The sequence below is a fragment of the Oncorhynchus nerka genome, linkage group LG2 (genome assembly GCF_034236695.1).
Source record: "Oncorhynchus nerka isolate Pitt River linkage group LG2, Oner_Uvic_2.0, whole genome shotgun sequence".
In the NCBI taxonomy this organism is placed as follows: domain Eukaryota; kingdom Metazoa; phylum Chordata; class Actinopteri; order Salmoniformes; family Salmonidae; genus Oncorhynchus; species Oncorhynchus nerka.
The window spans coordinates 9,017,853-9,034,923 of NC_088397.1; the positions used below are offsets into that span (position 1 = coordinate 9,017,853).

At 45.6% G+C, this 17,071-nt stretch overlaps 1 protein-coding gene across 1 annotated transcript in view; it reads right to left on the reverse strand.

Annotated features, from left to right (window-relative positions):
• LOC115117475 (dystrophin-like) overlaps positions 1-17,071 on the reverse strand; it is a 214,835-nt gene that overhangs the window by 70,293 nt on the left and 127,471 nt on the right. The window contains 5 exon segments of the mRNA XM_065022730.1: positions 800-860; positions 1,141-1,204; positions 4,618-4,764; positions 9,876-10,144; positions 12,380-12,494. Of these exon segments, the coding sequence (XP_064878802.1) occupies positions 800-860; positions 1,141-1,204; positions 4,618-4,764; positions 9,876-10,144; positions 12,380-12,494 (656 nt within the window).

Consider the following 17,071-nt stretch of genomic DNA (forward strand, 5'->3'; position numbering starts at 1 on the left):
GATTAGGACTAGAACTGGGATTAGAACTAGGACTGGGATTAGGACTAGGATTAGGACTAGAACTAGAACTAGGATTGGGATTAGGACTAGGATTAGAACTAGGATTAGGACTAGAACTAGGACTGGGATTAGGACTAGAACTAGGATTAGGACTAAGATTAGAACTAGGATTAGGACTACCTACACACTGAAGAAGGCTGTAAAACTGAAACGTCTGTGTATGCTATCCCTGATGCACTAAAACAAATTCTAAACATAAAATAATGAAGTAAGCTTTATGTGACATATTTTTGAGGGCAAACCCTCTTTGTCTGAATTTGGAGGGTTTTACCCAGCAGCCAATCTTTTGGGAGAGCTGCATGGTTCTCTTTGATTAGGACTAGTTCCATCCAGGAACCAGCAGACAGATATACCATCTCATCTCAGACGCCCCACACCACTAACAGTCTGCTAGATAGTGACAAGGTGGAACGGAGAATAACAGAGTTAATAAAGTTAACCCTTGAGTTATTGATTCAAGAACACCAACCTATGATGACCTCATTGGTCTGTTGGTCAATAAGTTCACCGCGTTCTGATGAGGGACGCTATCATAGAAGTCTGGCTTTTTCTGCCCATTATCTTCAACAGGACCTCATGATGTCAAAGTTAGGACTTATTTATTCTCACTAGCATTAGTGTGAAGTTATTGGTGAAGTTATTGGTGTATTTAAGTTGCAGACACTACTATTGTTGCTAGGTTGTGTTACTCTCAGCAGACAAACAGCAGTAAACCTACAGCTAGGCACAAGGTACTCACTTGATGTAGTAGGGCACGTTATTGGGTGAGACCGCCTGCTCAAATGGACCTTGAACAGAACCTGTAGACAGTGACAGGATTAGAAGAGTCAGGGATGACAAGGTTAAATCCCTCCCAGAGGAGCTCTGTCTCAACGTGTGTACAGCCAGACATATGGATGTGGTTCTGTTGATTTCACTGTATAAATTCTGTCAGTATTTACTAAGGAATCATGTATGTCTTTACAGAATCAAGACGGTATGTGTGTCTGTCTGTCTGTCTGTCTGTCTGTCTGTCTGTCTGTCTGTCTGTGTGTGTGTGTGTGTGTGAGAGAGAGAGAGTTGAGACAGACAGAAACTCACCCTGCAGAGAGCCAAAGTCCCTCTGAGCATCTGTCAGCTGCTTCAGATGGTCTTTGATGGAGATCTGAGAAGAGAGGAGCCAGAGAGAGGAGGAGCCAGAGAGAGAGAGGAGGAGCCAGAGAGAGAGAGGAGGAGCCAGAGAGAGAGGAGGAGACAGAGAGAGAGGAGGAGCCAGAGAGATAGAGGAGGAGCCAGAGAGATAGAGGAGGAGCCAGAGAGAGAGAGGACAAGCCAGAGAGAGAGAGGACGAGCCAGAGAGAGAGAGCGAGAGAGCCAGAGAGAGAGAGAGAGAGGAGGGATCAGAGAGAGAGAGAGAAAAAGGAGAGAGAGATGGGAGAGGAGGAAGATATTGGGGAGAGTGATAGGAGAAGAGATTGGGGAGAGAGATAGGAGAAGAGAGAGGAGAAGAGATTGGGGAGAGAGAGAGAGGAGAAGAGATTGGGGAGAGAGATAAGAGAAGAGATTGGGGAGAGAGATAGGAGAAGAGATTGGGGAGAGAGATAGGAGAAGAGATTGGGGAGAGAGATAGGAGAAGAGATTGGGAAGAGAGATAGGAGAAGAGATTGGGGAGAGAGAGGAGAAGAGATTGGGAAGAGAGATAGAAGAGATTGGGGAGAGAGATAGGAGAAGAGATTGGGGAGAGAGATAGGAGAAGAGATAGGAAAAGAGATTGGGGAGAGAGATAGGAGAAGAGATTGGGGAGAGAGATAGGAGAAGAGATTGGGGAGAGAGATAGGAGAAGAGATGGGAAGAGCGATAGGAGTAAAAGAGAGTGTTTCAATATGCCACAGGGAACAAGGAACAAGAACAGGTATAATCAGAAAGAGGAGAACAGAGCTGGGTAGAAGAGAGAGATATGAGAGAGAACAGACAGAGACACACTACACTCCTAGAAAGAAATGTGCTTTCTAGGGCCTAAAAGGGTTCTTCGGGCTGACCCCATAGGAGAACCCTTTAAATAACCTTTTTTGATTGCTCTCTTGGTTCCAGATATAATCCTTTTGGGTTCCATGTAGAACCCTTTCTACAGAGGGTTCTACATGGAACCCAAAAGGGTTCTCCTATGGGACAGCCGAAGAACCCCTTTGGAACCTGTTTTCTAAGAGTGTACAGTACATGATAAAAGCTGTTCAGCGAGAGGACAGAGATCAAAGCTGTGTGGTATAATGTCATATTGTGGTCATGGAGAAGCAGTGACGGTGACTGACTGTGACTAAGCATGTCTGTTATCTAAGAGCAGAGCACTGTGACTGGGCTTTAGCTCTGGTGCAGCTAAGGCTGGCTGACTGTAATGTACTCTGCTCTCTGCACAGACCACACTGACCATGTCTATGGATGAGATGGGGAGGCTCAGCGGACTGATTCTATCACAAAGAAATATGACACATATGTTTGACACCATAGGCAGTGTGTGTGTTTATAACAGTGTTGTACTGGGTACACATTTGCACTTATGTTTGGTGGTAAAGTACATTATGGTATGAGGCAAGTGTTGTTTTTCTGTGTGTGTGTGCACATGTGTTTGTGTGTGTGTGCATGTGTGTGCATGAGTGTGTGTGTGTGTGTCTGTTTGTGTGTTTGTGTGTGTGCATGTGTGTGTGTGTGATGGTGTGTGTGTGTGTGCATGTGTTTGTGTGTGTGTGGATGTGTTTGTGTTTGTGTGTGTGGATGTGTTTGTGTGTGTGTGTGTGTGTGTGTGTGTGTGTGTGTGGATGTGTGTGTGTGTGTGGTGTGTGATGTGTGTGTGTGTGTGTGTGTGTGTGTGTGTGATGGTGTGTGATGGTGTGTGTGTGTGATGGTGTGTGTGTGTGATGGTGTGAGATGGACTGCGGTAGCCTGTGAGATGTTTGGGCCAATACAGATACAGCCATAGCAGTGTTGTAATGGAGTCTGATGGAGGAGTGATATGTGATGAGTCCTGCTGAAACAGAACCGTTACCTCAGACACATCCCCCAACTCATCCACCGCCATTCCACCCCCTGACTTTTTACACGTTCCCATGGAAACCTGGTGATGATGGGGGGGTCAAAATTGTTTAAGATTGTTTTGCAGCAGTAATTATGAATGGCATCTGTATCGCAGCACCCAGCCCAATCAACCCCTTTCTTTCAGACACTTGATATGTGTGTGTGTGTGTGTGGTGTGTGTGATGTGTGTGTGTGTGTGGTGTGTGTATGTGTGTGTGTGACCCTTTCAGTGCATAAAGAGGGGGGCAGTTAGGTAAAAAGGCTTGTTGTCCTCGGCAACAGAGTGGGACAAACTAACAGCGTTGTTGCTATGGTGTCAGTGAGGTTCCAGTCACCTCAACTTCCTTCAGTAGACATGATGGGTGTCAGCAGGAACAGCTGGTTGTGTGTGTGTGTGTGTGTGTGTGTGTGTGTGTGTGTGTGTGTGTGTGTGTGTGTGTGTGAGAGACGCTGTGTGAGAGCTGCCATATGGTCCTGTCTCCAGGTGTCCATCTCCTTCACACTCCTCTTTATCTCTCCTTCATTCTCTCCCTCTTCCACTCTGCATCCCTCTCTCCCCTGCTTTCATCTCAGGCAGGGAGGGATAGAATGAGAGAAGGAGGGATAGAGGGGTCTCAGGGAGGGAGAGAGGGATGCAGAGTGGAAGAGGGAGAGAATGAAGGAGAGATAAAGAGGAGTGTGAAGGAGATGGACACCTGGAGACAGGACCATATGGCAGCTCTCACACAGCGTCTCACACACACACACACACACACACACACACACACACACACACACACACACACACACACACACACACACAAGACAGAGGCAGGGAGGGAGAGAATGAGAGGAGGAGGGAGGGATAGAGGGGTCTCAGGGAGGGAGGGATAGAGGGGTCTCAGGGAGGGAGGGATAGAGGGGTCTCAGGGAGGGAGGGAGGGATAGAGGGGTCTCATGGAGGGAGGGAGGGATAGAGGGGTCTCAGGGAGTGAGAGAGGGATAGAGGAGTCTCGGGGAAAGAGGGAGGCAGGGATAGAGGGGTCTCAGGGAGGGAGGGATAGAGGGGTCTCAGGGAGGGAGGGATAGAGGGGTCTCAGGGAGGGAGGGAGGGATAGAGGGGTCTCAGGGAGGGAGGGATAGAGGGGTCTCAGGGAGGGAGGGATAGAGGGGTCTCAGGGAGGGAGGGAGGGATAGAGGGGTCTCAGTTAGGGAGAGAGGGATAGAGGAGTCTCAGGGAAAGAGCGAGGCAGGGATAGAGGGGTCTCACTGTCTCTGTGTTAGACTCAGGATAACCTGACCTCACTGTCTCTGTGTTAGACTCAGGACAACCTGACCTCACTGTCTCTGTGTTAGACTCAGGACAACCTGACCTCACTGTCTCTGTGTTAGACTCAGGACAACCTGACCTCACTGTCTCTGTGTTAGACTCAGGACAACCTGACAATCTGACGATGGGACGGACGCTCCTCGAGGTCATTTTTAATGAGGTCAGGGTGCTGTGCTTCATAGAGAACTGTGTGTGTTTACCTGTAGCATCCTCCAGCGTGTGTTGAGGTCATCCAGTCTGTCCAGGTTGGGTCGTGAGAGGACGAGGTCAGGAGGGCCGAAGGTAGAGGCCAGGTTGTTGACGTGACTCACATCGTCTTTGATAGGAGCTATCTCTGCCTGGAACGCCTGCAGCAAACACACACACACACACACACACACACACACACACACACACACACACACACACACACACACACACACACATTGAAGATGGAGTGGTGGACCAATTACTGTACCTTCATACACTCCCTAGAGAACACACACGGTACCCCTTATACACTTTCATCAGCTGGAGAGATGTGTTCATTTGACCTCAGGAAGACTAGTGGTCACTAAGACATCAGCTGGAGAGATGTGTACATTTGACCTCAGGAAGACTAGTGGTCAATAAGACATCAGCTGGGGAGATGTGTACATTTGACCTCTGGAAGACTAGTGGTCACTAAGACATCAGCTGGAGATGGATGTTCATTTGACCTCAGGAAGACTAGTGGTCACTAAGACATCAGCTGGAGAGATGTGTACATTTGACCTCAGGAAGACTGGTGGTCATTAAGACATCAGCTGGAGAGGGATGTTCATTTGACCTCAGGAAGACTAGTGGTCACTAAGACATCAGCTAGAGAGGGATGTTCATTTGACCTCAGGAAGACTTGTGGTCACTAAGACATCAGCTGGAGAGGGATGTTCATTTGACCTCAAGAAGACTAGTGGTCACTAAGACATCAGCTGGAGAGATGTGTACATTTGACCTCAGGAAGACTGGTGGTCATTAAGACATCAGCTGGAGAGATGTTCATTTGACCTCAGGATACTTGGGGATTTTGGTAATGAGGCCCTTTATCTACAGTACTTTGCCAGAGTCAGATGCGTCTCTGCGTGCGGTTTGAAGGAAGTTGCTAACTAGCATTAGCGCAATGACTGGAAGTCTATGGGTATCTGCTTGCATGCTAGCAGATACCCATAGACTTCCAGTCACTGTGCTAATGCTAATTAGCATTGGCTATCAAAACTACCTCAAACTTCCTAGTGAAGTAGATAAAGGGCATCGTTGCCAACATCTGAAAGTATCCCTTTAAGCCAGGAATCAGCTAATGGGGACCCAAATGAAAAATAAAGAAAAATATCATCTGTATCCAATCTCACCTTGACTCTCTCTATCTGTTAAATTAGGGTGCATGTGTTTGTGTCTCTCACCTTGACTCTATCTGTTAAATTAGGGTGCATGTGTTTGTGTCTCTCACCTTGACTCTATCTGTTAAATTAGGGTGCATGTGTTTGTGTCTCTCACCTTGACTCTATCTGTTAAATTAGGGTGCATGTGTTTGTGTCTCTCACCTTGACTCTATCTGTTAAATTAGGGTGCATGTGTTTGTGTGTCTCTCACCTTGACTCTATCTATCTGTTAAATTAGGGTGCATGTGTTTGTGTGTCTCTCACCTTGACTCTATCTGTTAAATTAGGGTGCATGTGTTTGTGTGTCTCTCACCTTGACTCACCTTGACAGCAAAAATCAGAAACTTTCTGTCCAAAAATGATGCAGAAAAATTAATCCATGCTTTTGTCACTTCTAGGTTAGACTACTGCAATGCTCTATTTTCCGGCTACCCGGATAAAGCACTAAATAAACTTCAGTTAGTGCTAAATACGGCTGCTAGAATCCTGACTAGAACCAAAAATTTGATCATATTACTCCAGTGCTAGCCTCTCTACACTGGCTTTCTGTCAAAGCAAGGGCTGATTTCAAGGTTTTACTGCTAACCTACAAAGCATTACATGAGCTTGCTCCTACCTATCTCTCTGATTTGGTCCTGCCGTACATACCTACACGTACGCTACGGTCACAAGACGCAGGCCTCCTAATTGTCCCTAGAATTTCTAAGCAAACAGCTGGAGGCAGGGCTTTCTCCTATAGAGCTCCATTTTTATGGAACGGTCTGCCTACCCATGTCAGAGACGCAAACTCGGTCTCAACCTTTAAGTCTTTACTGAAGACTCATCTCTTCAGTGGGTCATATGATTGAGTGTAGTCTGGCCCAGGAGTGGGAAGGTGAACGGAAAGGCTCTGGAGCAACGAACCGCCCTTGCTGTCTCTGCCTGGCCGGTTCCCCTCTTTCCACTGGGATTCTCTGCCTCTAACCCTATTACAGGGGCTGAGTCACTGGCTTACTGGGGCTCTCTCATGCCGTCCCTGGAGGGGGTGCGTCACCTGAGTGGGTTGATTCACTGTTGTGGTCATCCTGTCTGGGTTGGCGCCCCCCCCTTGGGTTGTGCCGTGGCGGAGATCTTTGTGGGCTATACTCAGCCTTGTCTCAGGATGGTAAGTTGGTGGTTGAAGATATCCCTCTAGTGGTGTGGGGGCTGTGCTTTGGCAAAGTGGGTGGGGTTATATCCTTCCTGTTTGGCCCTGTCCGGGGGTGTCCTCGGATGGGGCCACAGTGTCTCCTGACCCTTCCTGTCTCAGCCTCCAGTATTTATGCTGCAGTTGTTTATGTGTCGGGGGGCTGGGGTCAGTTTGTTATATCTGGAGTACTTCTCCTGTCCTATTCGGTGTCCTGTGTGAATCTAAGTGTGCGTTCTCTAATTCTCTCCTTCTCTCTTTCTTTCTTTCTCTCTCTCGGAGGACCTGAGCCCTAGGACCATGCCCCAGGACTACCTGACATGATGACTCCTTGCTGTCCCCAGTCCACCTGGCCATGCTGCTGTTCCAGTTTCAACTGACCTGAGCCCTAGGACCATGCCCCAGGACTACCTGACATGATGACTCCTTGCTGTCCCCAGTCCACCTGGCCATGCTGCTGCTCCAGTTTCAACTGTTCTGCCTTATTATTATTCGACCATGCTGGTCATTTATGAACATTTGAACATCTTGGCCATGTTCTGTTATAATCTCCACCCGGCACAGCCAGAAGAGGACTGGCCACCCCTCATAGCCTGGTTCCTCTCTAGGTTTCTTCCTAGGTTTTGGCCTTTCTAGGGAGTTTTTCCTAGCCACCGTGCTTCTACACCTGCATTGCTTGCTGTTTGGGGTTTTAGGCTGGGTTTCTGTACAGCACTTTGAGATATCAGCTGATGTACGAAGGGCTATATAAATACATTTGATTTGATTTGATTTGACTCTCTCTATCTGTTAAATTAGGGTGCATGTGTTTGTGTGTCTCTCACCTTGACTCTATCTGTTAAATTAGGGTGCATGTGTTTGTGTGTCTCTCACCTTGACTCACCTTGACAGCAAAAATCTTTCTGTTGATGCAGAAAAATTAATCCATGCTTTTGTCACTTCTAGGTTAGACTACTGCAATGCTCTATTTTCCGGCTACCGGATAAAGCACTAAATAAACTTCAGTTAGTGCTAAATACGGCTGCTAGAATCTGACTAGAACCAACAAATTTGATCATATTACTCCAGTTAACACTGGCTTTCTGTCAAAGCAAGGGCTGATTTCATTTTACTGCTAAACTACAAAGCATTACATGAGCTTGCTCTAATCTCTCTGATTTGGTCCTGCCGTACATACCTACACGTCGCTATCTGTCCTAATTGTCCCATTTCTAAGCAAACAGCTGGAGGCAGGGCTTTCTCCTATAGAGCTCCATTTTTATGGAACGGTCTGCCTTGTCAGTCGGTCTCAACCTTTAAGTCTTTACTGAAGACTCATCTCTTCATGGGTCTGTTAAAGGAGTGGGAAGGTGAACGGAAAGGCTCTGGAGCATGTGTCTCTGCCTGGCCGGTTCCCCTCTTTCCACTGGGATTCTCTGCCTCTAACCCTATTACAGGGGCTGAGTCACTGGCTTACTGGGGCTCTCTCATGCCGTCCCTGGAGGGGGTGCGTCACCTGAGTTAGGGTTGATTCACTGTTGTGGTCATCCTGTCTGGGTTGGCGCCCCCCTTGAGATCTTTGTGGGCTATACTCAGCCTTGTCTCTTGGTGGTTGAAATCCCTCTAGTGGTGTGGGGGCTGTGCTTTGGCAAAGTGGGTGGGGTTATATCCTTCCTGTTTGGCCCTGTCTGTCCTCGGATGGGGCCACAGTGACTCCTGACCCTTCCTGTCTCAGCCTCCAGTATTTATGCTGCAGTTGTTTATGTGTGGGGGCTGGGGTCAGTTTGTTATATCTGGAGTACTTCTCCTGTCCTATTCGGTGTCCTGTGTGAATCTAAGTGTGCGTTCTCTAATTCTCTCCTTCTCTCTTTCTTTCTTTCTCTCTCTCGGAGGACCTGAGCCCTAGGACCATGCCCCAGGACTACCTGACATGATGACTCCTTGCTGTCCCCAGTCCACCTGGCCATGCTGCTGTTCCAGTTTCAACTGACCTGAGCCCTAGGACCATGCCCCAGGACTACCTGACATGATGACTCCTTGCTGTCCCCAGTCCACCTGGCCATGCTGCTGCTCCAGTTTCAACTGTTCTGCCTTAAATTACCATGCTGGTCATTTATGAACATTTGAACATCTTGGCCATGTTCTGTTATAATCTCCACCTTGGCCACCCCTCATAGCCTGGTTCCTCTCTAGGTTTCTTCCTAAAGTTTTCCTAGCCACCGTGCTTCTACACCTGCATTGCTTGCTGTTTGGGGTTTTAGGCTGGGTTTCTGTACAGCACTTTGAGATATCAGCTGATGTACTATATAAATACATTTGATTTGATTTGATTTGACTCTCTCTATCTGTTAAATTAGGGTGCATGTGTTTGTGTCTCTCACCTTGACTCTTCTGACATGTGTTTGTGTCTCTCTATCTATTAAATTAGGGTGCATGTGTTTGTGTGTCTCTCACCTTGACTCTATCTATCTGTTAAATTAGGGTGCATGTGTTTGTGTCTCTAACCTTGACTCTATCTATTAAATTAGGGTGCATGTGTTTGTGTGTCTCTCACCTTGACTCTCTCTATCTGTTAAATTAGGGTGCATGTGTTTGTGTGTCTCTCACCTTGACTCTCTCTATCTGTTAAATTAGGGTGCATGTGTTTGTGTGTCTCTCACCTTGACTCTCTCTATCTGTTAAATTAGGGTGCATGTGTTTGTGTGTCTCTCACCTTGACTCTCTCTATCTGTTAAATTAGGGTGCATGTGTTTGTGTCTCTCACCTTGACTCTATCTATCTGTTAAATTAGGGTGCATGTGTTTGTGTCTCTCACCTTGACTCTATCTGTTAAATTAGGGTGCATGTGTTTGTGTGTCTCTCACCTTGACTCTTTCTATCTGTTAAATTAGGGTGCATGTGTTTGTGTGTCTCTCACCTTGACCCTGTCGATGTGTTCAGGTAGTGAGTCTATGAGCAGGTCTCCTACAGGCTCCCAGGCCTCCTTCACCATCTCAGCCTGGCTCAGCCTCAGCTCCAGCTGGTCCTGGGCCTTCTGAAGCTCCAACAGCCTATCCAGAGCCAGCTCCAGCCTCCTCTGCCAATCAGCGGCCTCCTCGTTAAGCCCCTCCCACCCAGACGCCACATCCTCTGCTTCCTTTCGCAGGACACGCCCCACGTTCTGGGCACGCTCCTCTGGACTGATGTCTGACCGGACAGAAAGAAATGGTTTGATTCATTTTGGGTCCCCTCTGGGAAGGATCAGGTTTGATAGAAATTAAGGAGTTATCGGATTGTATAATGACCTGACACAACAATCCTAATTTATACTAAGATTATAAACTACTTATAAGATTGAAATTCAAACTCTGGATTATTACTTTTTGAAAGTGATTTGGTTGTTTAATTTTCTTGATCAGCCCTAAATCCTTTCCAACCTCATCACATATAGGCTCAAACATCACTTAGACTATAGGGCTCATCCTAAATCCTTTCCAACCTCATCAACATATAGGCTCAAACATCACTTAGACTATAGGGCAAAAAATAATCCTAAATCCTTTCCGACCTCTTCACATATAGGCTCAAACATCACTTAGACTATAAGGGAAAAAATCATCCTAAATCCTTTCCGACCTCATCAACATATAGGCTCAAACATCACTTAGACTATAGGGCAAAATATAATCCTAAATCCTTTCCGACCTCATCACATATAGGCTCAAACATCACTTAGACTATAGGGCTCATGGTTTAGCAAAAAATAATCCTAAATCCTTTCCAACCTCATCAACATATAGGCTCAAACATCACTTAGACTATAGGGCAAAAAATCATCCTAAATCCTTTCCGACCTCATCACATATAGGCTCAAACATCACTTAGACTATAGGGCTCATGGTTTAGCAAAAAATAATCCCACACCTGAGGAAAACACATTGGAGCCCATTGAATTGAATAAGCAGCAAGAGTTCAAGAGTTTCCCTCACTACGGGTTGCCAGGCAGTTGCTATGGCAAAGAGGTCACACTCAGCATGTTTGGGAACAAACGGGAGCAGGCTGTTTAATAAGGAACCCAACTGAAACAGCAGGGCATGGCGTCTTCTCATTTCTACACCTTTTATTGGAAAATGCTGATCTTAGACCACCAAAATAGTAGTGGAATAAAACTCCTGGGCTTACTGTTCCTCTGTTTTATAAACAGAACCCCGTGAGCCAATCACAGAGCCCGAACTGGCTGTCAAGTCAGCTGATGTTATGAACTTAGTCATAATCAGATGATGGTTAGTAGAGTTCTGCCCACTCAGGGAAACATGTCAGTCAACTGAGACACTGCTGTGAAAAAGTATTGGCCTCATCTCTGATTCTCTCTATTTTTGCACATTTTTGATACTGAATGTTATCAGATCTTCAACCAAAAACTGATATTAAATAAAGGGAACCTGTGTGAACAAATAACAAAAAACACCCAATTCCCCTGTGTGAAAAGGTAATTGTCCCTTTACACTCAATAACTGGTTGTGCCACCTTTAGCTGCAATGACTCCAACCAAACACTTCCTGTAGTTGTTGATCAGACTCACACATCGCTGTGGAGGAATGTTGACCCACTCTTGCATGCAGAACTGCTGTAACTCAGTTACATGTGTGGGTTTACAAGCGTGAACAGCTCATTTCAAGTCCTGCCACAACATCTCAATTGGGATTAGGTCTGTACTTTGACTAGGCCTTTCCAAAATTTCAAATGTCTTGTTTTTTTAAGTCATTTTCATGTAGACTTGATTGTGTGTTTTGGATCATTGTCTTGCTGCATGACCCAGCTATGCTTCAGCGTCAGCTCACAGACGGATGGCCTGACGTTCTCCTGTACAATTCTCTGATACAGAGCAGAATTCACGGTCCCTTCTACTAAGGCAAGTTGTCCAGGTCCTGAGGCAGCAAAGCATCCCCACAGCGATGTGTGAGTCTGATCAACAACTACAGGAAGCGTTTAGTTGGAGTCATGGCAGCTAAAGGCACAACCAGTTATTGAGTGTAAAGGGGCAATTACTTTCTCACACAAGGGGGCATTAGGTGTTGCATAAAATTGTTTATGAAAGAAATGAATTAATCGTTGTGTTATTTGTTCACTCAGGTTCCCTTTATCTAATATTAGGCTTTGGTTGAAGATCTGATAACATTCAGTATTAAAAAAAGCAAAAGTAGGGAGAATTAGACCGGGGGAAACAGGTTCTCTCTGCTTTGTATCTGGTCAGTTACATGAGCAGTAATGTTCATGTTTATTATAACTAGGTAACAATGAGTGTTGGTGTCCGTGGGCAGGATGAGTGTATCTGTTGGTGTTTATCAGTGTGTGATGAGTAACCTTTCTTTAGACTCGCGTTAAGTCCATGAATTAATACCTAGGCTTTAGTTCAGCAGGCTAACAGTGTGTCCTACTCACCTCTCTGGACAGGCTGAGGCTCCCTCTCAGCAGGCAGTTCAGACAGGAAGATCTGAACCTGGTCCAGAGCCCCGTTAACCACCGGGCCCTTGGCCCTCAGATCTCTCCTGAAGCTCTGTAACACACACACAAAATCAAATCAAACGTCATCGATCACATGTTTGGTAAAGAACAGTAGACTAACAGTGAGAAGTCTTACTTACGGGTCCTTTTCCAACAACGCAGAGATAAAGATACAAAGTAGAAATAGTGACGAGAAATCAATACACAGGAAATGACGAATAACAATAACATGCAGTACGAGTCCATGTTACAGTATCTTTGTGTGTCTGAGTCCATGTTACAGTGTGTGTCTGAGTCCATGTTACAGTGTGTGTCTGAGTCCATGTTACAGTATGTGTCTGAGTCCACGTTACAGTGTGTGTCTGAGTCCATGTTACAGTGTGTGTCTGAGTCCATGTTACAGTATCTTTGTGTGTCTGAGTCCATGTTACAGTATGTGTCTGAGTCCATGTTACAGTATGTGTCTGAGTCCATGTTACAGTATCTTTGTGTGTCTGAGTCCATGTTACAGTATGTGTCTGAGTCCATGTTACAGTATGTGTCTGAGTCCATGTTACAGTATGTGTGTGAGTCCATGTTACAGTGTGTGTCTGAGTCCATGTTACAGTATGTGTGTGTGTCTGAGTCCATGTTATAGTATGTGTCTGTGTCCACGTTACAGTGTGTCTCTGAGTCCATGTTACAGTATGTGTGTGTGACTGAGTCCATGTTACAGTATGTGTCTGAGTCCATGTTACAGTATGTGTGTGTGTCTGAGTCCATGTTACAGTATGTGTCTGAGTCCATGTTACAGTATGTGTCTGAGTCCATGTTACAGTATGTGTCTGAGTCCATGTTACAGTATGTGTCTGAGTCCATGTTACAGTATGTGTGTGTGTCTGAGTCCATGTTACAGTATGTGTCTGAGTCCATGTTACAGTATGTGTCTGAGTCCACGTTACAGTGTGTGTGTGTCTGAGTCCACGTTACAGTTGTGTCTGAGTCCACGTTACAGTATGTGTCTGAGTCCACGTTACAGTATGTGTCTGAGTCCATGTTACAGTATGTGTGTGTGTTACAGTATGTGTCTGAGTCCATGTTACAGTATGTGTCTGAGTCCATGTTACAGTCCATGTTACAGTATGTGTCTGAGTCCATGTTACAGTATGTGTCTGAGTCCATGTTACAGTGTGTGTCTGAGTCCATGTTACAGTATGTTTCTGAGTCCATGTGTGTCTGAGTCCATGTTACAGTATGTGTCTGAGTCCACGTTACAGTATGTGTCTGAGTCCATGTTACAGTATGTGTCTGAGTCCATGTTACAGTGTGTGTCTGAGTCCATGTTACAGTATGTTTTTGAGTCCATGTTACATTATGTGTCTGAGTCCATGTTACAGTATGTGTCTGAGTCCATGTTACAGTGTGTGTCTGAGTCCACGTTACAGTATGTGTCTGAGTCCATGTTACAGTATGTGTCTGAGTCCATGTTACAGTATGTGTCTGAGTCCACGTTACAGTATGTGTCTGAGTCCACGTTACAGTATGTGTCTGAGTCCATGTTACAGTATGTGTCTGAGTCCATGTTACAGTATGTGTCTGAGTCCATGTTACAGTATGTGTTGAGTCCATGTTACAGTATGTGTGTTACAGTATGTGTCTGAGTCCATGTTACAGTATGTGTCTGAGTCCATGTTACAGTGTGTGTCTGAGTCCATGTTACAGTATGTGTCTGAGTCCATGTCCTGAGTCCATGTTACAGTATGTGTCTGAGTCCATGTTACAGTGTGTGTCTGAGTCCACGTTACAGTATGTGTCTGAGTCCATGTTACAGTATGTGTGTGTGTCGGAGTCCACGTTACAGTATGTGTCTGAGTCCACGTTACAGTATGTGTCTGAGTCCACGTTACAGTATGTGTCTGAGTCCACGTTACAGTATGTGTCTGAGTCCACGTTACAGTATGTGTCTGAGTCCATGTTACAGTATGTGTCTGAGTCCATGTTACAGTATGTGTCTGAGTCCATGTTACAGTATGTGTCTGAGTCCATGTTACAGTATGTGTCTGAGTCCACGTTACAGTATGTGTGTGTGTCTGAGTCCATGTTACAGTATGTGTCTGAGTCCACGTTACAGTATGTGTCTGAGTCCACGTTACAGTATGTGTCTGAGTCCATGTTACAGTATGTGTCTGAGTCCACAGTTACAGTGTGTGTGTCTGAGTCCACGTTACAGTATGTGTCTGAGTCCATGTTACAGTATGTGTCTGAGTCCATGTTACAGTATGTGTCTGAGTCCATGTTACAGTATGTGTGTGTCGGAGTCCATGTTACAGTATGTGTCTGAGTCCATGTTACAGTGTGTGTCTGAGTCCACGTTACAGTATGTGTGTGTGTCTGAGTCCACGTTACAGTATGTGTGTGTGTCTGAGTCCATGTTACAGTATGTGTCTGAGTCCATGTTACAGTATGTGTCTGAGTCCATGTTACAGTATGTGTGTGTGTCCATGTTACAGTATGTCTGAGTCCACGTTACAGTATGTGTGTGTGTCGGAGTCTGAGTCTGAGTCCACGTTACAGTATGTGTCTGAGTCCATGTTACAGTATGTGTCTGAGTCCATGTTACAGTATGTGTCTGAGTCCCTGTTACAGTATGTGTCTGAGTCCATGTTACAGTATGTCTGAGTCCATGTTACAGTATGTGTCTGAGTCCATGTTACATTATGTGTGTGTGTCTGAGTCCATGTTACAGTATGTGTGTGTGTCTGAGTCCATGTTACAGTATGTGTCTGAGTCCATGTTACAGTGTGTGTCTGAGTCCATGTTACAGTGTGTGTCTGAGTCCATGTTACAGTATGTGTCTGAGTCCATGTTACAGTATGTGTGTGTGTCTGAGTCCATGTTACAGTATGTGTGTGTGTCGGAGTCCATGTTACAGTATGTGTCTGAGTCCACGTTACAGTATGTGTGTGTGTCTGAGTCCACGTTACAGTATGTGTCTGAGTCCACGTTACAGTATGTGTCTGAGTCCACGTTACAGTATGTGTCTGAGTCCATGTTACAGTATGTGTGTGTGTCGGAGTCCACGTTACAGTATGTGTCTGAGTCCACGTTACAGTATGTGTCTGAGTCCACGTTACAGTATGTGTCTGAGTCCATGTTACAGTATGTGTCTGAGTCCATGTTACAGTATGTGTCTGAGTCCATGTTACAGTATGTGTGTGAATCGGAGTCCATGTTACAGTATGTGTCTGAGTCCACGTTACAGTATGTGTGTGTGTCTGAGTCCACGTTACAGTATGTGTGTGTGTCTGACTCCATGTTACAGTATGTGTCTGAGTCCATGTTACAGTATGTGTCTGAGTCCATGTTACAGTATGTCTGAGTCCATGTTACAGTATGTGTCTGAGTCCACGTTACAGTATGTGTGTGTGTCCACGTTACAGTATGTGTGTGTGTCGGAGTCCATGTTACAGTATGTGTCTGAGTCCATGTTACAGTGTGTGTCTGAGTCCACGTTACAGTATGTGTGTGTGTCTGAGTCCACGTTACAGTATGTGTGTGTGTCTGAGTCCACGTTACAGTATGTGTCTGAGTCCATGTTACAGTATGTGTCTGAGTCCATGTTACAGTATGTGTGTGAATCGGAGTCCATGTTACAGTATGTGTCTGAGTCCACGTTACAGTATGTGTGTGTGTCTGAGTCCACGTTACAGTATGTGTGTGTGTCTGACTCCATGTTACAGTATGTGTCTGAGTCCATGTTACAGTATGTCTGAGTCCATGTTACAGTATGTGTCTGAGTCCACGTTACAGTATGTGTGTGTGTCGGAGTCCACGTTACAGTATGTGTGTGTGTCGGAGTCCATGTTACAGTATGTGTCTGAGTCCATGTTACAGTGTGTGTCTGAGTCCACGTTACAGTATGTGTGTGTGTCTGAGTCCACGTTACAGTATGTGTGTGTGTCTGAGTCCATGTTACAGTATGTGTCTGAGTCCATGTTACAGTATGTGTCTGAGTCCATGTTACAGTATGTGTCTGAGTCCATGTTACAGTGTGTGTCTGAGTCCATGTTACAGTATGTCTGAGTCCATGTTACAGTATGTGTCTGAGTCCATGTTACATTATGTGTGTGTGTCTGAGTCCATGTTACAGTAGTCCATGTTACAGTGTGTCTGAGTCCATGTTACAGTATGTGTCTGAGTCCATGTTACAGTATGTGTCTGAGTCCATGTTACAGTATGTGTCTGAGTCCATGTTACAGTATGTGTGTGTGTCTGAGTCCATGTTACAGTATGTGTGTGTGTCTGAGTCCATGTTACAGTATGTGTCTGAGTCCATGTTACAGTATGTGTCTGAGTCCATGTTACAGTATGTGTCTGAGTCCATGTTACAGTATGTGTCTGAGTCCATGTTACAGTATGTGTCTGAGTCCACGTTACAGTATGTGTCTGAGTCCACGTTACAGTATGTGTCTGAGTCCATGTTACAGTATGTGTCTGAGTCCATGTTACAGTATGTGTGTGTGTCGGAGTCCACGTTACAGTATGTGTCTGAGTCCATGTTACAGTATGTGTGTGAGTCCATGTTACAGTATGTGTCTGAGTCCATGTTACAGTATGATGATGTTGCAGAGTACTGTCATCAGTTCTTAA